Raw genomic sequence first — 20,481 nt, forward strand, 5'->3', positions numbered from 1 at the left:
CCTCACACTTGCTCAGCAGCCAGCACAGCGACTCCACATGCTCCGGGCTGAGGCTGCAGTCTGTGAACCTGCTGCATGAGGGGGAACAGCCAGGGAAGGGGTGCTCAGGCACTCAGACCCACTGAACCTTGGCTAGTCCCTGGTGGGGCCTCTGAGCACCGATGGGGCCTCATACAAGCTTAGGTTCAGTGGAACTATCTGGCATCCACCACTCCCACCTCCTAAGTGGATCCTACCTGGTACCCACCTTCTTCCTCTGGGGAGGTGGTTTGCAAATTGTGGTCCCCAGCCAGTCACACCAGCATGACTTGGGGTCATCACTGGTGACCCAGCCCAGACCCACCAGGTCAGAAACTCTCAAGGCAAGGCTCTCCAGGTAACTTGGATTCAAGTTGGGGAACTACAGCTATGGGAGAGGACTAGGGGAACACAAGAGTGATGGCTGCCCTTGGGGAGAGCCATTGCCACTAGAATTAAAAGTAATAAAAGAATTAAAAGTAATTGCGCCTCCCTGGTGGTACAAGGGGTCAAGTCTCAGCACTATCAAGCTACCGCCAGCCACTACAGCATGATCCCTGGGCAGGGAGCTACACACATGGTGCAGCAGACCTCTCCTGTCTCACCTACTGCTCCCTCAGCAGCGTATTTCAGTAGATCTGCTTTGTTCTGCTCCCCACTCTGTCTCTGGTGAATCCTCTCACCCCCTGAACCTCTGGCCTGTACCCCAGTTCTTGTATGCATAAATAAATAAAAATAAATCTTAAAAATAAGTAAATAAAGTAACAGTAAGGCTGCATTTGAAAGGCCTACTTTTAAAGCCAACTCTCACCAAGGGAGTCAGTGAAATTGAACAACTCTCTTATCTGCCTGACCTCCAAAAATCACGCCCTTTTGGCTGATTCAGAAACTATCCAGGCATCCTGAGCTAGTGTCTGGTTAGGACTGAATTGGCAAACTGCACAGTCAGGTTGCCAGCCAGTGATTAAAAAATGAATCAGAAAGTACCTAAAATTATTATCAATGACCACTGTTGCCCTCCTTCACAGTTTATATGATTATTTGCTTCCTGTTTTTAAATCACTCATTAAACCCGTATCAATCACTCGTGGTTTGGAATGGAAAACCTTACATACCACGCACAGATTTAAACATAACACACAAATTGAGAGCAAAATATCATCATTAAAATGGAGCCAGCTCTTCACACCTGCTAAGGGTGCTCTCTGCTCAAAGAGGAGCTTAGCGAGTGTTCCAGGGATGTTAGAGACACATGAGAGCCCCCTGAGAATTCCCCTGGGCTTCAACAGGACTGGGAGCTGAAAAGGCAGTGCTGATCTCACCAGGGAGTTAGTGAAATTGAACAACTCTCCTAACTGCCCAGTCTCCAAAAATCACGCCTCTTGGCTGATTCAGAAACTATCCAGGCATTCTGAGCTAGTGTCCGGTTAGGACCGAGTTGGCAAACTACAGCCCATAGCCACCTGCTTTGGTATGGCCTGTTCTCAAGAATGTTTTCTTCCATTTGCAAGCTGAGAAAAAATCAAAATCATAATAATATTTCATGACACATAAGCAATAAATGAAGTTAGGCTTCAGTGTCCATAAATAGTTTCACTGGCGTAGACACACACTGATTTTGCTGCTTTCAAGCTGCAGTAGCGGAGGCACATACTGCCAGAGTCCAGGCCTGCAAAGCCTAAGACACTTGTATTCTAGCCCTTTGCAGGAAAAGTCTGTGGGCCTGGGCCAGGAGTGCCAGGGGACAGCCAGGGTGCGAGTCCCAGGGGCACCCTTACTGTGGCTTACAGGAGCTCGGATGCATACAGCTCTTGGATGCGTATGTTCCTGTGCAACCAGCACTTGCCAACCAACACAGCCAGCACGGGGGAGGTGAAGGGAGGAGAGGATCTGGTCCAGGCCTCTCAGACAGTCAGTGGCATCAAAATGGTCATCTCTGCATTTGGAGGTTGCCCTCTGTCCCATTATCCTGCCTCTGGAGCAATGCCTCCTCCCTCTCCCCTGAGGATCCCAGAGCGCTGGTCCAGGACCCCTTCTCCAGTTGCAGAAGCTGAGGGCTCAGTGGTTAGGAGCCTGCTCAGGGGGCCAGGCCCTTGTGGAGCTGGGCTTTAAAGGCTGGTGAAGTCCTTGACCTTGGACCCCTGAGTGCCCTTGTTTGGCCTGAGGAAGCCCGACTCCTTCTGGACCTCTGCTTCATGTTGGAGGAAACAAGTTTCTAGGCAGGAGCCCCCAGGCAGTCTGTTCTCTGCCCCAGCTGCCCCAGAGGCAGGTCTGCACACCCCAACGCCCCCTGGCTGACAGGGCACAGATGCGAGGGACTTACCCATAGCATCCGCCTTCCTGCTCCTCGCTGGACCTGAAGTGCAGGGTCATGTGCTTCAGGGATCTGGAGAGACAGCATGCAGGTCAGCACCCTTGGTCACAGCCTCAGGCTGCCCCTAGGGAGCACACACCCCTCTTCCAGAACCCGAGTCTCAGATTGGGGCTCACTGCCTTCATCCTGCCCACCCCCCCTCAAACCCACAAGACTTGAGGCAGGAGCCCTCAAGACTAGCCCGGCTGTCCCTAGGTGACGCTCACCTGAGATCCACCTTCCGCAGTCGCGGGCAGTGGCTAAAGAGGTTGGCCAGCAGGAGGGGGCTCTTCGGGGAAAGGCCTGTCGGGCTCAGCCTGAGAAGGGAAGGGGAGAGGCAGGTCAGGGCCCAACAAGACCAGCAGGCAAGGACAGGGGCGGGCTGGCGGGTGGGGGCAGGTGGGTGGGGAGGCCTGGGGCCAGCAAGGCAGTGAGGCGGAAGGCAGAGACTCAAGAGGGACAGAGAGTCAAGTAGGTTGGGGTTCGGGTCCCAGTTCCACTTCCTGGCTATGGGCCTTGGTTTTCCTGCCTAGAAAATGGGACTCAGCGTGGTCAACCTTCCTCCCAGGGAGTGGCGGCTGTCATCACATCACACTCGCTGTTATTATTACTTTCTGGCTCAAGCACAGTCTTGACAGGCAGGTCCTTGCTGACAGGGTCACAGAGCAGTTTTTCTTTTCTTTTCTTTTCTTTTTTTTGGTTCATTTTATGTAGTTTTATTTTTTTTTATTATATATATATTTTACATCATTCTTCATTTTTGTGCAATGTATGCTTTCTCCTCTCAGGTTGTAGTCCCGTGAACTTCCTACCACCAATTCACCCGTGCACCATCACCACAGTCCCTTGGGCTCTTCCTGTCCGTTTTGATCCCTCTCCCTCCCCTTCACCACCCCCCTCCCCAGAATGTCTCTGATTTATAGTTGCCTGTTGATTTTGATTTTTAATTTATTATAATTACTTTTATTCCCCTGCCGCCCCGACCCCTTATTTGTCTCCTCTGCATTCCTCCTATAAGTGAAACCATCCTCAGCACCACTGAGATTTGGGGCTGGGTCATTCTTTTGTGGGGGGCTGGCAGACAGGAGGTCGAGCAGCATCAGACCACTGCTCACTAAATGCTGCTAGCAGTACTATCCCATTCCAAGCCCAACCCCCCATTACCAAATGTCCCCCGGGGGCTGAACCACTCCAGATTGTGAACACTGCCTTAGAGAAAGTGAGGTGCTTCAGCAGCATCCTTTGCTCCTTCGTTTCCCTTGACACCCCCTCCAAACCATCCATCACCTTCTTGTCTGCTCCACTCCCAAGACCCACCCTGAATCCACTCTCTTGCCTCCACCACCAGCTCCTAGTCCCCATCATCTCTCACCCTGGCTGCCTCCTCCCTGCTCTCATTTCCCCTCTTGCCCTACGCCTTTTCTATCCGGCCAGACTGAGCTCTTGATAACAGGTCATTGTCTCGCCTTTCAAATGCCCTTGAATGAAACTCCAATCTCCTCCCAATATTATGAGGCCTCCTGTGATCCAGTCTGGTCCACCTCTGAACAGCCCTTCCTGCGACTCTCCCTGATAGCCACTGAGTTCTGGCTGTGTTGGTCTTCTGGCTGTCCGTGAGCCTACAAAGCACAATCACATCTCGGGGGCTCACATATGCTGTTCCCTCTGCTTGGAATGCTGTTCCCTGCTCTTCACAAGACTTGTTCCCCCTTCTCCTTCAGATTGTAACTCAGTATCCTCCTCAGAGGCATTCCCAGTCATCATCTGAATCAACTCCTCAGCAGTAGGGATTGAGGAATATAAAGCTTAAGTTCCGGAGAGGCTCAAACTGGCCACCTCATTCCAAAGACAGAGGGGGAGTTGGAGACTGATGCTGTGTGACATGGGCATAGAGAAGTCCCTCTCTGGTCTGAGGTTTTCAACCTGTTCATTATAACCTGCCAACTTTTATGTCCAAAGCAGCCCTTCCTTCCTGTGCTCTCCTGGCAGCGTGGCCCGCTGGCAGGTGGCGGGACCCAAGGGTTCACAGGAGCCCTGCCACACTTGCCTGCTCTCTGGAATGTCATATACTTCCTCCCTCCCCATAGGGCTCAGGGACAAGTGAGATCCTGGATGTGATGAGAGGCGCCCCAGGCATATTCAGCATTAGAATTAGATCTTCAGCATTGGTACTTACGTTGCTGTTATTAATGGGATGATTTAATTTCTTGTTGTATTTTTCCACCTCAGCTGCAGCTGCCTCCCCCCTCCCCCCTCTAGAAGAGTATTTAAAGTAAATCCTTTTAAAATTCTAACCAGTCAGAGCTGAAATTAGAAAAGAGAGTTTTAAATACTTTGGGGGATGTGGTTAAATTCTCCTTTTACAGAGTTAGATGGTGACCTTTAAACACTCGTGTGTGACATCTACACAACACACATCTGTAAAGGCCCTGGCAGGAGCAGATGACTATTCCATGGGTGGGGGCAAGGCCACCGTCTTGTCTGAGTGCCAAGTCTGGAGGCGGGTTTGGGAATGTTCATCCCATGTCAGGTTGGGAAACTGAGGCCCGAGGGCTCAACTCACTCACCCCAAGGTTGACAAAGTTTTAGAAAGAGCTGGAAGCAGACTTGAGCTCCCAGTTGTGCCAAGAGGAGGAGAGAGGGCAGGGAAGGGGTGGCTTTGCAGGCAAGGGAAGTGGGAAGCCAGTCTTACTGCAGCAGGCTTAGCTGGGGGAGCCGGGGCATGTGATGCAGCAGGGTCTCCAGGCTCTGCTCACTCAGGTCCTCGCAGGATAATCTGTGAGATAAGGGATCTGAATAAGGTGGGGACGCCTTGGGGAAAGCTAGGAGTGTGGCCTCACAGAGCCCTCTGGAGGTGGGTCCTAAGCCAGGCTTGCTGAAACCATTCCCTCTGAACACGGGGTCCTTGAGTTATCTCTGGCGCTGGAGGAAAGGAAGGTCATATACATACGGAAAATGTTGCAATAAGCCAAATTAAACAGTTTCCCTTGCTGCAGGACTTCTCGGAGCATTTACTATGCCACTGTGTGGTGTGAATTTCCAAAGGCTGGAGTAGATATTTTTTTCTCAAAAGAAGCGGACTAGTGGGAATATTATTTTGAAGGTCGGGAAGACGGGTGCTCTGCAGAACACACTTGTGACGGAGAGAACGTCATCTTAACCCAGAGCAGTGAGCACACTCCTGGAAATTCCAGCCACAGGTCAGTCAAGGAGGGAGGAGGGTAGCTTGCATCTCTGATGGCCCGTCAAGCAGACCAACCAATGGATCACTTTCCCAGATAATCATTTCATCAGAAGCCAGTCTACTCAGGAGAAACTGCTGCTATCACCCTTTGGTCTCTGCTCTAGTTGCAGGACCAGGACGCCAGGCTCTAAATGCCCTGGGACTTACTTGCAGTCTCCCCTGGGAGTCTGGAGTCCCTTTGGACCCCCAAAGGCACTAGGACTGCATTTTCCCTCTGCCTTCTCCCTCTTTGCCCTTCTCTCGCTTCCCCCTTGCCCTTCCTTCTCGCCTCTGCTGTTTTTTAAAAAGATTTATTTATTTATGCATACAAGAAGTGGGGTGCAGGCCAGAGGCGTTAGGGGGGTGGTGAGATGATTCACCAGAGACAGAGTGGGGAGCAGAAGGGGTGGATCGACTGATATCCACTGCTGAGGGGAGCAGCGGGCGAGACAGAAAGGTCTGCTGCGCCATGTGGGTCAGCTCCCTAGCTGGGGATCAAACTTGTGCTGCAGTGGCGGCTGCTAGCTTGATAACGCTGTGTCTTTAACCCCGTGCCACTAGGGAGGCCCCTTGCCTCTGCTCTTTTGCCCCTGCAGGCTGTCCTTCCCTCACTGAGGCCTCTGGGATTCTAGTCCACCTCCCTGGCTGTTGGTGGTGGTGGGATCCATCTTCCACTTGATCTTGTGTCCCTGGGCATGGCCAGTGCCTGGTATATATGTGCTAATAATTAAAGCACAGGAGGATGCTTTTTGCCACACACACACAATGACCAGAAGCATCCTGGATGTCTGTTTAGACTTGGGGTTGGGAGGGGTGTAAGTGTCTTGTGGCACAGCCCGACCATGGAGGGTTAGTATCGAAAGGCACGAATAGCTAATCATTGTGTGAAAAACATATAAGAGACAGTCAGAGGCGATTGAACCCTGGTGGGATATTGATGATTTTTATATGTTAGGTCTGGGAGTGGTTTTGTGGTTACATTAAAAAATAAAGAGCATTGATCTTTTACTATGCACACTGAAATATCTACAGGTGAAATTATAAAGTATCTGGGAAATGCTTCAGAACGTGTGTGTGTGTACGTGTGTGTATGTGTGTGTGTGTTTGTGTCTTGGAGCCATGAGGGGATAACACCGAGACAGCAGAGGGAAAGTAAGGGTCCATTACTCTATTCTCTCTACTTTTATAAATGCTTAAGTTCATAATAACAGTAGTTTTAAAATTAAACAGTGACTTCACAGCAAGGAGAGCCGACAACTACCGCCTCAGTCAAGTGAACAAGGTCAACTTGGAGGGCGATGAGCTGAGTCCACAGCGTGAAACCCAAGATGGAATGAGAAGCACATTCTCCTCCTGCTGGCCCGAACCCACAGCCCCAGTTTAACCATGAGGAAGACATTGGACAAGCCCAAAAGGAGGGACATTGGACAAAGTATCTGACTGGTATTTCTCAAAGCTTTCAGGGTCATGAAAGATAAAGAATGAGAAACTCATTCTTCAGAGGAGGCTCAGGAGCAGGCTGAGAGGGCCCCAGATGGGCTTCTGGATCAGGGGGGCAAAGGGGGACAAAGGCATTAGGGGAAAAGCAGGTGACACCTGAACCAAATCTGGAGGGTCGTTCACAGTCATGCAGTCACGCTCATGACTAGGGGCCGTGATCATGCGAGGTATTCACCATCAGCTGCAACGGGGCGAAGGAACTCTCTAGACTAGCTTTGCAGCATTTCTGAAAATCAGGTCTTAAACTATTCTAAAAATACAGCTTACTAAAAACCCATTGGCTCCACGTGTCCTGATATCCTGGTAACACACGGGCACCCACAGGAGACAAGCTCCCTGCAGAAGTTCACCTGGTGAGGCCCCGTACCTGTAACATCAAAACCCAGGTGATCGACTCAGATAAGCTTGTCAGAGGGGCCTGAGGGCATCTGAGAGAGGAGCCCGAAAGCCAAAAAACAAGACTGTGGCAGAATGGAAAAACACACGGGCTGTGATGCAAAGTGAAACTACAATGTTCGTCTCCACTGTGAGTGGGTAACGTCTGACAGCACCGGTCAGGGGAGGGGAGGGGTGGTGTGGATATCTGCATTTCAAAGTAATTGTTGTAATGCAGTAACCACAAGGGCAGAGGAAGGTTGACTGTCCATTTTGCAGAAGACAAAGCTGAGGCCTAAAGCCACCTGCCTCAGGGTACCCAGACTGTCGGGGGCTGAGCTGGACTCCTGATTCCAAGGGCAGTCTCTGGTCCCAGCCCCAGGTGTCCCGGGGGGTAAGCTGGTTCCTGGAGGGGATGCCCTGAGGAGGGGCCTTCAGAAGCGATGGGCTCTAGCCAGGGAGGCAGGCCCAGGTGGGTGCCAGCGTGGGGCTCCAGGGGTGGGGGTGGGGGGCAAGCTGGGGTTCCCAGGTGCCCTGAGTTGAGTGGATGAGGAAGGGGAAGGCCCCAGGCCCAGGCCGCCTCTCTCAGTGGGATGAGTAGGTGCCTGAGCTGGGCCATTGGGAAGCTAGAACCTTCTACTGACAGGTTAGGGAACTTGCACGGGACAGGACAGGGGGTCAGGTGGGAGTGGACCAGGACCTGGCTCCTTGCCAGGACACCCCCTCCCAGGAGTCTACATGGTGTCTGCTTTACTTACTTGACTTCCAGAGGCCCTGGGCACTTCTCCAGGGTCTCACAGAGGTGGCTGAGGCTCAGGGGCTCCAGCTGACATTCCCGGAGGCTGAGAAAGGGTGGCAGGCAGGGCAGGGGATCAGAGAGGGTGCAGGACCCCTGTCCAGCCCCAGGAACTCTCCCCTTTTCCTGACAGCTCTCCTCCCCAACCTGCAGGACTCAGATTCCCTTCCCCACTCACCAGGGCACACTCTCCCCCTGCAAGTCTCCCCAACAGCAACAACAGCAACTCTTCTGGCTGCCCAGTTGCTCTGTCCAGCCTCCAATGCCCCCCTCTCTGCCCCTGCCTGAGTCTGGACCCGCACTAGCCTGGACCACTTCAGCACCCTCCAGCCTCCTGCTCTCACCTCCCTAGGAGCCCGTGTACTCTGCAAGTGTCTTATCCTTTAATAGTGCAAATCTAAGCAGGCCTCTTCTCTGCTTAAGCACTCTGTGGCTCCCCATTACCCACAGGCTAAAAACAAAATGCTTTTTCCCCAGTCTCTGCTCTTCCTGTATATGCTGTGGCCACACTGGGCAGCTCCAGGAGCCAAGCTGTCAGCCCCGGTGCCTTTGCACAAGGTGGACTCCTTGCCGAGGACACTCCTCTCTCTCCTCCTTGGATAACCCCATACAGGTCTTGGTCTAGGTGTCTCTCTTCTTAGATGAGGAAATCAAGGCTCAGAAAGGAGAGAGGACCCAGCCAGGCCTCACTGCCATTCGTGGCAGAGCTGGGAAGTCTTCAGAGAAAAATGTGTAGGCTCTTTTCTCGAAGGAGAATGCTGGGTAGCAGCTGCCCCTATTACCAGCCCCCGTAGGCCCCTGCCCACCCTTCTTCTCCTTTTTCTCACACGCTCTCCCAATCCCTAGCCCTGTGCTCCAGGCACTCCTCACTCCTTGATCCCTCACTCCCACTGTGGCTACCCCCAAAGAAAGACCCAAGTAAGACAGTACCAGAAGCTCTTGGGTATGCAGCGTTGATCGTCCCAAAAGAACTGCGCTCCAGCTGGGAACTTGGGCAAAGACCCATCAGCAGGCAGATCCCTTGGGGTGGAGGAACCACTTTGAGAGGGACGTTTAAAGCATCCCCCTTGGTAGGCCAGACTCAGAAGTCAAGGCTGGAAGGGATCCCAGAGGCAATCAAGTCATTAGACTCCAGACCAGCCTCTCACTGTACAGAGGGGAAAACTGAGGCGGAGGGCGGGGAAGTCGAGCAAGAAAAGCCAGCAGCTTACACCTGTCCAGGTAGGCAGCACCGGACTAGGTCAGGGAGAGCCAGGACACAGCCCCTCTTCTCTCTGACCACCAACATTCTTGTGACTTCTGTACCCAACCCCAGGCCTTGATTCTTTTGGCTTCAAGAACACCGAGGGTTCCCCAAAACAGATCTTGACCTGAGAAGCACGGCCTCTGGCCTTGCCTCAGGTAGCCCACCTGGAAGGGCAGTACCGCTCCCGACCCTGAGCTGGGGATTCCTCTGCTGGTCAGGCCATCATCCTCCAGGTGCGCCCTCCCCCGCCCGCCAGACCAGGAGGCTCCAGTAGGGGGCAGCAGGGAGCAGCCAGGAACCTGGCGCGAGACTATTCTCGTTTACAGCTAAGATGTAGAAACTTTTTTAAAGTACCAAGGGTTCAACCCCTCCCCACCCGGCAAAAACAAACAAACACAAAAAACCCCCAAAAACAAAGCACCAAGGGTTCCTGGTTTCTCAAACTTGATACTCAGAGACGGAAAGGGTGGGGTCTGCAAAGGTTTGCCAAAGTGCTGGAGATGAAAGACAACCACAGCCGCTCCCCTCTGCCCTCCCACACCAGTAAGCTGCCAGCAGCTGCTGCCTGTCACCCCCTCCTCCTCTCCTCCTCCTTTCCTCCCCCTCCCCCTCCCACCTGCACCGCCTCCTTCCCAGATCCATCCGTGGCAGCTGATGGCAGCTGCGGTCATGACAGCTTAATTCTAGTGAGTCAGGGCCCAGCGGACTGGGGACAGGAAGGACAGGGCAGCCCAGCCCACTCCCAGAGATCTCCCTGCTTACCTGTCACTTCTGTCACCTCTCAGGACGACATGTTGGCTCTTGAAGCTGCAGGCAGAGAGGAGGCAGCAGTGTGAGAAAGGGCAGAGGGCCCACAGCTAGGCACGGGGCGACAGCCCACTGGTGGGGTTGGGGAGGGCCTGGAGGCACCAGCTCTCCCAGCAGGTCCAACAGTAAATGTACTCAGGGAGAACTATGTGAAGCACAACACCAACGTGGTCACCTTTAAACCTGGCTGTGAAACTGTTAGAATCATTTTACAGTACAGGAAACGGAGGTGAGGAGGCTGGTGACCTGCTTCCTTCTGGATCTGAACCTGGTGCATCTGCTATAGCCCTGCCCACTCGTGGGGATCCCCTAGGAAGGGAAGGGGAGGAATGGGGAAACCCCACCTGAAACCATGAGCATCTTCATTGTTTGGCCCCGGGTGCCTGGCTGGACACCTTCCCCTCCGTATGTCCCCATCAGCTCCAGAGACCCCACCATTAGGGCCAGTCTTGGGCCCTTATGGTCACCAGGGAGTCCCCAGTTTGCTTCAAGTCTCCAAGGTCAATCCAGAGAGTAAGGGGTTGTTTACTGATCGTGTCCCATAGTGAATTTAGAGAAATTTGAGTGTTCCTGGAGTTATATGTGTCCCTTTGTTTGCTCATTCATTCGTTCATTCATTCATTCAGCAGATACCCATTGCATGCTCCCTGGACATGGCGCCATGCAGGGCCCCAAGAATGCTAGCCATGAATGCAACAGATGGGGGCCTGTGTGGGAGTGAATCACCAGTGGGACAAGGGGTGGGTGGGCCCCAGAGGCACACTCACCTGATGTCCAAGAGGAGCACCCACGGCAGAGCAGAGAAGCACTGGGTCAGACTGCACACGGCATCCAGGGACATGCTGTTCTCGCTGAGACTGGGGAAACACAGGGGAGACACAGCCGGAGGCCACTCAGGAGCCAGTCACCCTCTTTGTGGTCAGAGCAAGGGCAGGGGGAGGCTGTGCCTGAGTCGAGATGAATGTCTGGACCCCTGATTGTCAGGAAGCATCTCTTCCAGCTCCCCAGTGTACAGAGGAGAAACTGAGGTCTAGAAAGAGACAAGGTCTTGCCCAAGGTTATAATACATGTTGGCAACAGAGTTGAGACTAGAACCCACTGGTTCCTTCTGTCTGTGATAAGTCAGGGGTGGGGGCAGAGCTGTGACTCGGTTTCCCAGCCTGACAAAGGAGGCGCGATGTCCAATGCAAAATAAAAATGTGGAGCCTTTTGTCGAAAAGGAAAGTACAAAGCTTTTTCCCTTTCTTTTGTGGTCTCTCAATCTACATTGGTGTTTTTTTTTTTTTTTTCCACTGGGCAATGTCACACCCCCAGGCACAGAGACACTGGTCAGGGAGTGAGTTCTGGCTGCGCTGGGTCCTACGCATTCCCAGTGTGGCCAAGGTCACCTGGGGACTTGCCTGAATGCCCCAGTCTGCACATACCATTGACACTTGAACTACACAGGTCCCTGTCTATGTGGATGTGGATTTTTTTCTATCTATGGGTTCTGCTTTCATAGATTCAACCCACAGCAGATGTCAGGAGGTGGAATCCATCAATGAATAGCCCGAGTTTGGGGGCCTACTTTAAGTTACATGCAGATTTTCTACTCAGAGTGGCCATGACTTAACCCCCTGAGTTGTTCAAGGGTAGCTGATTCGCCTGCAATGGTGAGGCCTTTCTTGCTACCCAGGGGCAGACTCTGAACCCGATGGGGAAACCCCTTCCCAGCATCCTGAAAGGGCATCCCTGGGCAGGAAGGGGTCATGGCATCATTCTAAGTGTGCGCCCCAGACCTGCAGCGCCCTCTGCAGTAGATGTGCTAACTACCCGGGCACCAGGGGCTCAGAGAGGTGATATCACTTGCCCAAGGTCACGCAGGGAACTTAGGGCCTGTCACTCTTACTAGGGGTCCTCTTACTTAGGCCTAGAAGATCTCAAGAGGAGAGGGGGCGCAGGGGAGCCAAGAACTTCAGGGGGCCTTTTAGGATCCAGGCACTCTGGTCTACTGCAGGCAAAGTCTGGGGGCCTCGGGTGTCCTTTCAGGGCCCCAGTCCTTCCAGGACTCTGACCCCATTGGACATCTCACTTTGCCAGATGCTTGGGGGCCCTCCTGAGCGCTGCCCTGGGCGCCCTGCTTGGCTGGCACCCCCATCCAACAGTCCCTCCCTGTACCACAGGGCTGGAATGGTTGTTCATCTCGAAGAACTTCCTACCACACCCACCTGCCCCAGGTGACCTGGGCCTCCTGGGTAGCCCATGCAGGCCGTGGAGACAGGCTCGAGAAGTGAAACTAAGGCAGAAGTTGGAGCACTGAGGCAGAGCAGCCAGTCGTTAGTCTGATGAGTCACAGTTTAACACCTTTACACACTCACTGTGAGTCACAGATGGGACAGGGATCAGGGAACACCATGCACTTGCAGGCTGAATCTTAATAGTAACCCCAATAAGGAGTGACATGGAACAGAATGCCCCCTACACACACACACACACACAAACACACACACACTCATCCTGAAGAGGACAGTCCCAGAGGCATTGCCCAGGTGGCTACTCACTTCAGGGACCGCAGAGTGCCCAGTCTTGGGAGCAGTTGGGCCACCTGGGCCGCACCTTCGTCCCCCAGGTGGTTGCCTGATAAGCTGGGGTGGGGGGGTGAGGGGAGATGGGTTAGTGGTAGAGGTGGGCGGGAGCTTTGTCTCATCCCCCATTCACTCAGCTTCTCCTGAAATGGGGCCCGGCCATGGGCTGCCAGGCAGATGGCAGCAGGTTTCCCCCAGGCAACTGGGGTACCCCTGGGGTTCTCATCCCGAGGTGTGTGACCCCTGTGGTGTCAAAGGTGGGGGCCTGTATTTTAAGGGAAGAGTCACAACTTTCACCAGCCTTTCTAGGAGGTTTCCTGATTTATCAGGGAAAGAACTGGTGAGCTAAAACTTTTAATAAAAGGAAAAGCAAAGCAAACTGGAAAACCCAGCATACTAACACCCACTAACTGCGGGGTCCCCCTCCCACCTTCCACGGCAACTACTCACTCTAGGTCACTGAGTTCCCCCAGGCGGCAGCTTCCTTCCAGCGCTTTGCAGAGCTGCACTAGGTGTGTGGCTTGCAAACCACAGTGAGTCAGCCTGCAGCGAAGAAACAGGCCCTGCAGCTCCTGCCCCAGGGACCCAGGCAGCACTCCCCTCACCCCCCACAGGCAGAGAACAAGGCTCGCAGGAGGGGGTCTGGATGCTTCTGGCACTGAGACAGACAAAAGGGGACCCCAGCACACATCACATAAGATGTCACACACAAGCAGAGGAGCCAGAGTCAGAGGCGCAGAGGAGAGCAACGTGGGGAGGGAAGGAACAGGGCGGGAGGGAGAGGCGAGGAGGGGAGACAGACCGTGCCAGAGGAGGTCAGACAATGAGAAAAAGGGCAGCAGAGAGAGAGACAGAAGCTATGAGAGAGCCCAGAAATGAGAGAGACAGGCAGGGAGAGATGAATGCACGGAAGGCCAGAGGAGTACTAACAGGAACACTGCCGGGGGCTTGCTGAAGCCTTGGCCTAGGACCCAGGGTCCGGAAGGAAGGGGCGAGTGCGCCCCATCTTCTCCATTCAGCCCCTGAAGGTCTGGAAGCCAAGGGGACTGAGGTTCCTGGCAGTGAAGGTGACAGAGGGGTTAGCCCCATCTGGGGTGGGCTGGGCAGGGGAGGTGAGAGACAGGAAGCCAGGCTATGTCCTCTGGGAAGCACATGGGGTTGGGGGGCTGGGCCAGGCTTTGGAAGAGAAGGGAGGAGGCTGGGCCCACATCTGGGACTTGTAGGCTTTCGCAGTACCTGATCCTTCGGGCGCGCAGGGGCAGCAGGGGCAGCTCAGAGGGCACGCAGGGCATGAAGCTGTCAGCACTTGTAGCTCTGGAGGGACACACACACGCCCACCGTTTGAAAGTTCTCTCTTGGCCTCACTTCCCAGCATCCCTCTCTACACTAGGCCTGGAGACAATCAGACCCGGGTTCCAATGGGCGTCTGTGTTTCCCAGTTGGATGACTGGGACGAATCTCTTAACTTCTCACTGGGAGAATGTATGTGAATTCCCTTAGTTGGGTGCTTGGTGCATAGTAAGTGCTCAATTAAACTTGACTGTTCATGTCATTAATCTCATCATCATCAGTCCCTGTATCAGTCTCTGCGCCAATCTAGTTCTCCATAGTTCAGATGCTACAGAAGAGATTGGAGGTGGACGCTGAGGAACAAAGAGCTGAGTCTGTGCATGTGCTAGACTGGGACAATCCAGGAAGGCACCCTGGAGGAGGCAAACACCCTTTAAAGGGGTCTTTCTTGTGCCCAAAGGAAGCAGAAATGCTGATCAAATTCACAGCTACAGGCCAGGTGACTCTTTGGATTTAGACTGAAGGGTCTTGTCTCCTGTGGCTCCCCACCTCAGGGAGTCATCCACATCCTGCATCGCAAGGCTCTATTCAGACACCGCTTGGGCAATGTGGAGGCAGTATGGCCTTTGACCCTTCCCTTTAGGGCTGCATCTTTTGCCAAGCCCGCTGGCTTCCTGCACCTTCGTGAATGGTGTCAAGGCCCCTGGCAGTTGAGCGGCACCGTCTAGCTGGTGAGGTTGGGGAGGGCAGGGCCCTTGTGGAGGGCGAGGCCAGGATGGATGCCAGGGCCCTACCTCTTCTGAGTTCCCTCCTGCTCCTCCGGCTCTGGGGCAAACGTGAAGACCGCAATTTTGTGCATTAGGCTGTGGGGAGAAGACAAGGGGGGGTGGGAGACAGGAGGTTGATGAGTCCCTGCCCTCTGTGTCATGTTTTACCCCTCCCTAGAGGGACCTGGAGGGTGCCAGGTCCCTGCCTCTAGCGGCACCCATTTCCTCTTTCTATAAATTTTCAGACCTCTGAAGTCTTTCTATCACAGAGATTTCACCACATCATTTCCTGCCAAGCCCCTGAAAGAAAATTTCAGTTCTTGCTTCTCTGGTTTGGGCCTGAGCCCTGCACCCTCCTCCCTCTGTCCATCGTGTTCCTGGAGTGCTGGGAGTGCCCTGGCCAGGGTGCTCACTCGCCCCGAGGGAGGTCCCTGCCAGCTCTGTCCAGGCATTGAGCGCCCACACGAGACAATAACTTACATCAGGAGCTTCCCTAACTTCATCTTTGTAAACTGAATGCTCTGGACACGTTATATAAAAGACATTTCTGTTTCTTAATGCAAAAGTCTTATTTTTCCCCTATGCAGAACTTAGGAAATATAGCAATGTAAGAAGAAAATAAAGAAAAATCACCTGCAATCTCTCCCCCCTACCAATGAGTGCAGGTCACATCTTTTTTTAAAATGCATCTTGAAATTTTTTTTTTCCTCTTAAGAATGGGATTAAAATAACAGGACCTTTTTAAAAGTTAGTTTTTCAAGGGACAGGTGAAGTGAGGGTGACAAAATGTTGATATTATTGTGGGGACTGGGGTTTTCAGTATAGCTTGGGTATGTGTATGAAAGTGGGATAAAAGAAACAAATTCTTCTTTTTTATGTTCACTTGACATGCCACACTCACGCCCTCTTCTCGTCGTTGCACTGAGTTCTTCTCTCTGGGGACCAATACTGAGACAAACATCCTGCAACAGATGGTGTGCCATCCTCTGACCTCTCTTGCAGAAATTTCTAGAAGTGGGCCTCCCTGGTGGTGGCGCAGGCAGTTGAGCGCTGTGCTGTGAAGCTGTCTGCAGCCTCTGCAGCGCCGGTTCGACCCCGGCAGGCCGGCGAGAATCCCAAATGATGCGGCAGACCTCTCCTGTCTCGCCCACTGCTCCCCTCAGCAGTGTATTTCATTCAGTCTGCCTGTTCTGCTCCCCACTCTGTCTCTGGTGAATCCTCTCACCCTCCCGTACATCTGGCCTGTACCCCGGTTCTTATATAAATAAATAAAATCTTAAGAAAAAAAAAGAAATTTCCAGAAGTGAGGGGTATCTTATTTGAAAGCCATTAGGGATCCTTTGTGGAATCCTGATAAACAGTGAACTAAGCTACCTCTTGGAATGAATCTGGTCTTTCTCTTATTTGAGGGTGTTTAAATTAGGGACCACGCTAATTGAGAGCCCCCTGGGTGGGGAATTATGTTGACATTAATTAGCATCTGCCATCACTTCTTGGACTGAGTACCAAGACTTAAAGCAATAAAATTTGGCCCAACTGTTGGGTTCCTGCAGCAGAGCCTGAGCCTGCAAATGCACTGGGCAGGGGGTGCCAAGTAGTCACTCTCAGTCGAGCTGGCAAGGGACCCAGGAATGCAGAACAGGGCAGGTCCTCGGCATGACCCCACAGGTTGCTTTGGAGCGTGAATGGCACAAACTTCTATCCCACCGGAGGTAAGGGGACTGAGGGCTACCTAAGCCTTGGACATTGGCCACTCCTGGTTGGCAGGGAGGGTGGGGGTGTGACCTACCAGCCCGGGGCGGTTCTCTGGAGGACACAGAAGTGGGGAGTGGCCACACCTGCTGCAGCTAGAACAGGTGCAGCAGCTAGAAATGAGGTCTTGGGACACCAGCTGCAGCACCTGGGTCTCAAAGGCCTGGGTCGGAGACTACTCCAAGGACACAGGAGAGAATGAGGGGGGTGGCTAGAAGCGCCCACCTGATGTGCAGTTCCTCCAGGGCCCGGCACGCGCTCACTGCACTCAGCACACCGGGCACCCCGGCCACAGAGAGCCCACTGTCACTGAGGCTGTGGAGAAGAGGAGGGAGAGAGGCATCAGTATGGGGATGAAGCCCCAGCTCCAGTCAGCTCCAGCCCCCTCCTCCTGGCACTCACGGGATGTCCTGGGTCCTTAACCAGAGGGTCTCAAAGACTCTGGCTCCTGTGGAGGAGCCGAGGGGCGGATGACTCACTCAAGAGATCAGGGTTCTCCAGCTGGAGTGTTAAGACCCGACCCACCGTGTTTGCCTCTCTGAGCCTCAGAGAGGCAAAACAATGGCCATTTGAATTTGATCTTACACACAGGGAAACTGAGGCCCAGGGACATCAAATTACTTTCCCAGGGTCACAAAACTACTGAGTGACCAAGCCAGCATGTAAAGCTAAAGCCAAAGCCCCAAACCTATAACCCAACCCACACTTGGTTCAAAGTCACCAGCACATCCCACCCCACACAGCCCCACAGTCCCCCACACAGCCTTTCTTTCCATACCACCGCCCTGGCAACTCCTTTACCCCAACACCCCACCCAACTAATATACCACTATCTCCTATAATCCAACCCAGCACCCCATAATGGATCCACCCAACACCCCAACGTTGTTCTGATGCAACACCCCACCCCATATCAGGGCTGTTGCGAGGACAAATTGGAACATAAGCCCCTGGTACACAAGGAGTGTGTTCTACATGCACAGGCGGCTTTAGACAGTGGCTTGTGCCAGCGGCAAAGGTCAGTCTTGGCAGGCCCCTCCCCTTCTCTGGGGCTGGAGAAAGTAGGGGTGGCTGGGGGAGCAGCACTGTGGCTGTGACTGTGGCCATGGGCCTGGGGACCAGGGGCAGGGGGCAGGGGTTCTCCAAAGCTGATGGGTAACTCACTCCAGCTTCAGCTTCCTGGTGACGCGTAGCTGGGCCACAGCCTCTGCCATCAGTTGACAGCCTTTATCTTCCAGCTTGTTCTCTGAGAGGCTGAGACAGAGGAGCCTGTGCTCAACCCTCAGCACTCACACTGCCCTGCAATGACTTTAGTCAAAGCATCCCTAATAAATGACCCTTGCAAATAAGGAACCTTAAAAGACAGTACACATGCCTGGCACTGGCGTAGGCGCTTCTATCGTCAGTGGCTATTGGATTCCTCCCTCAGCCCCCCGATGAAACAGGCACAATTAATATTCTCATCATACTGTGAGTCCAGAGGGGTTAATGGGCACTTGCTCAGAGGTGGGCCTGGGATTTGAACCCAGGCAGCTTGACTCCAATGCCCCACCCTCAACTTTCTCCGTGTGGGGCAACCTATATAATTGCATTTTATGCTTATCGGGGCATCTGATCTCTTTAGGGGTCAGGGAAGACTTCGCTGATGTTTGAGCTGCTTGCTAGAAAAACTAGGAGTTCAATAGGTAAGGGGTGGGAGAGCGATGGGGCTGGGTGTGCTGGTCGTCAGAACAGCGTATTCAAAGGCCCTGTGACAGCGCATCTGAGGGCCTGAAAGGGAGCCTGTTGTCTGGGCTGAGCAAGGGTAGGGTCAGTTGATATTAGGGAGCTGGAGGCACCTGCGATCCATGGTTCTGGATCACACAGTATTTAAGGATTTAGGCTTTATCCTGAGCAGTGGGAAGGAGAGGATGGGGCAGGCAGCCAGGTGGAGGTGGGCAGTGAGGAGGCAGGGAGCCCCACCAGGAGCTGAGAGCTGAGAGTGGGTTAGACTAGGGAGATGGATGAAAAGAGGAGGGAGAAAAGAAAATGGTTCTGAGAACAACCGAGGATGGACTGGTTATGGGGGGAAGGCAAGGGAGTTGAGAGGTGGTTGGTCTGTGTAATCAGGTGGGTGATGGGGCCTTTATAGCAGGTAAGAGCACTGGGGGGTGCAGGCTTGGTGGAGATGAAGTAGGTGGAAATGAGTTTGGTAAAAAATCCACCTTCTCATCCTGTCTTGGTTCTCTCAGTGGGGCAGGCCAAGGCTCAAGCTTTGGACACTAAGGCAGCCCTCACCCCGTCCACCGCATCCTAGAGGGGAGCCCCTCACCTCAAAACACATCATGACAATCTCTCACTCCACCTTCATGCCCATTGGATTCCCTGGGAGGGTGCCAGCAGGGCTCCCCCTGCGCCAGCACCCCCACCAATTCCCAAGCCCTACTCAAACACTCTGCCCAGGAGCTAGACATCGTGGGCCTTTCTCTGGTCCACAAGGAGGAGGCCAAGTCACTCCATTCTAGGAGAAAGACTGAGGCCTCTGGTTTGGAAGCTAGACCTGGAAGGTGGAGCTTCTGCTCTGCAGACCCCAGTGCCAGGGTTACTAGGGTGAGGCCAGGAGTCGGACTGTCTGAGCTTGATCTCTGGCCTGGACTCTTCCCAGCTGTGTTATCTTGAGCAAATTTACCTTTTTGGGGCTCAACTTCCCCCCTCTGTAAAATGTGCATAGTAACAGCATCCACATGATGAAGGACGAGATGAGAGGATGTAGGGAAGCCAGTACAAGGAAGTGCTAACTACTGGTGATCCCCGCCCCAATTCCTAGCGGGACAGCATGCCCCTTCCCTGCACTGTCCACCCCAAGGGGAGCCCTCCCTATGCCTCCCACCCGCTCCATCCCAGCCTTCCCCACAATACTCACTCCACTTCCTTCAGGTGAGGGCATTCCCGGAGCTGCGCTATCAGCACTTTCATATCATGGAGTGTGAGATGACACTTCTGGAGACTGGAGCGAGAGTGGGGGGCAGACGGGCTCAGGGCTGGAAGCTACACCAGGCCTCCTCTAGCTCAGAGTGCCCCTGCCAGGAGTGGGAGGGAGCCAGGAAGGACAGACCTGGGTTTAATCCTGGCCTTGGTCTTAGTAGCTGGCTGATCTTGGGCAAGGCATTTAAACCATTTAGACTCACTCTCCTCCTTTGTCAAATGGGAATAACAATGTGTATGTGACAGGGCTTTCAGGAGAATCAAACAAGGTAGTAGAGAGCACAGTGCCCACTATACAGCAGGACCCAATAGATTCTTTTGTTATAACAGATGCTCCTTGTTCAGGCCAAGATGGTTTATTCATGTCCTTCCCTACATCTTTTCCATGTCTGCTTTCCTCTACCTTCCCTGCCCATGCTATCCCTCCCTTGGGAAGGGACTCTCCCTCCATGTCATGCCCCCCCCCTTGCAGCAATGGGTCCCACTGAAGTACCTGAGGGTCAGGCTTCTGTTCTGAGTCTCTTTCCTCTGGCTGGCACTTCCCTGCAGGTCTGGGACTCTGGCAAGAACAAATCAAACACTGGTTTGGGCTCATGAATCCAGGGCTTGATGAACCAAACCTGGATCCCTTGGCTTCTAGGGGCTGAAGACCCTGTCACTTGACCCACATATTCATTCATATTCATTTGTTAATGGGTAGCAAAGACAGTTGCTTGCAGGAGCTGAAGGAGCTATGCAGGAACAAAAGGTTTGAGTTCAAGTAGAACCTTTATTCAACTTCTGGCTTTTCCATTTGTAACTGTGTGGCCTTGGGCAAGTCACTTTG

At 53.3% G+C, this 20,481-nt stretch overlaps 1 protein-coding gene across 1 annotated transcript in view; it reads right to left on the minus strand.

The window, feature by feature from the left end:
* The window catches only part of NLRC5 (NLR family CARD domain containing 5), a gene marked incomplete at both ends in the record, with an annotated part of 61,149 nt that overhangs the window by 19,981 nt on the left and 20,687 nt on the right, over positions 1–20,481 (minus strand). Inside the window, 14 exons of the mRNA XM_084256857.1 lie at positions 7–71; positions 2,342–2,404; positions 2,599–2,688; positions 5,064–5,147; positions 8,228–8,311; positions 10,274–10,318; positions 11,086–11,175; positions 12,859–12,942; positions 13,333–13,482; positions 14,119–14,196; positions 14,967–15,035; positions 16,917–17,006; positions 17,856–17,945; positions 19,594–19,677. Of these exons, the coding sequence (XP_084112983.1) occupies positions 7–71; positions 2,342–2,404; positions 2,599–2,688; positions 5,064–5,147; positions 8,228–8,311; positions 10,274–10,318; positions 11,086–11,175; positions 12,859–12,942; positions 13,333–13,482; positions 14,119–14,196; positions 14,967–15,035; positions 16,917–17,006; positions 17,856–17,945; positions 19,594–19,677 (1,166 nt within the window). The remainder of the gene's footprint in view (positions 1–6; positions 72–2,341; positions 2,405–2,598; positions 2,689–5,063; positions 5,148–8,227; positions 8,312–10,273; positions 10,319–11,085; positions 11,176–12,858; positions 12,943–13,332; positions 13,483–14,118; positions 14,197–14,966; positions 15,036–16,916; positions 17,007–17,855; positions 17,946–19,593; positions 19,678–20,481) is intronic.

This window comes from Talpa europaea (genome assembly GCF_964194135.1).
Source record: "Talpa europaea genome assembly, chromosome: 16".
Lineage (NCBI taxonomy): Eukaryota > Metazoa > Chordata > Mammalia > Eulipotyphla > Talpidae > Talpa > Talpa europaea.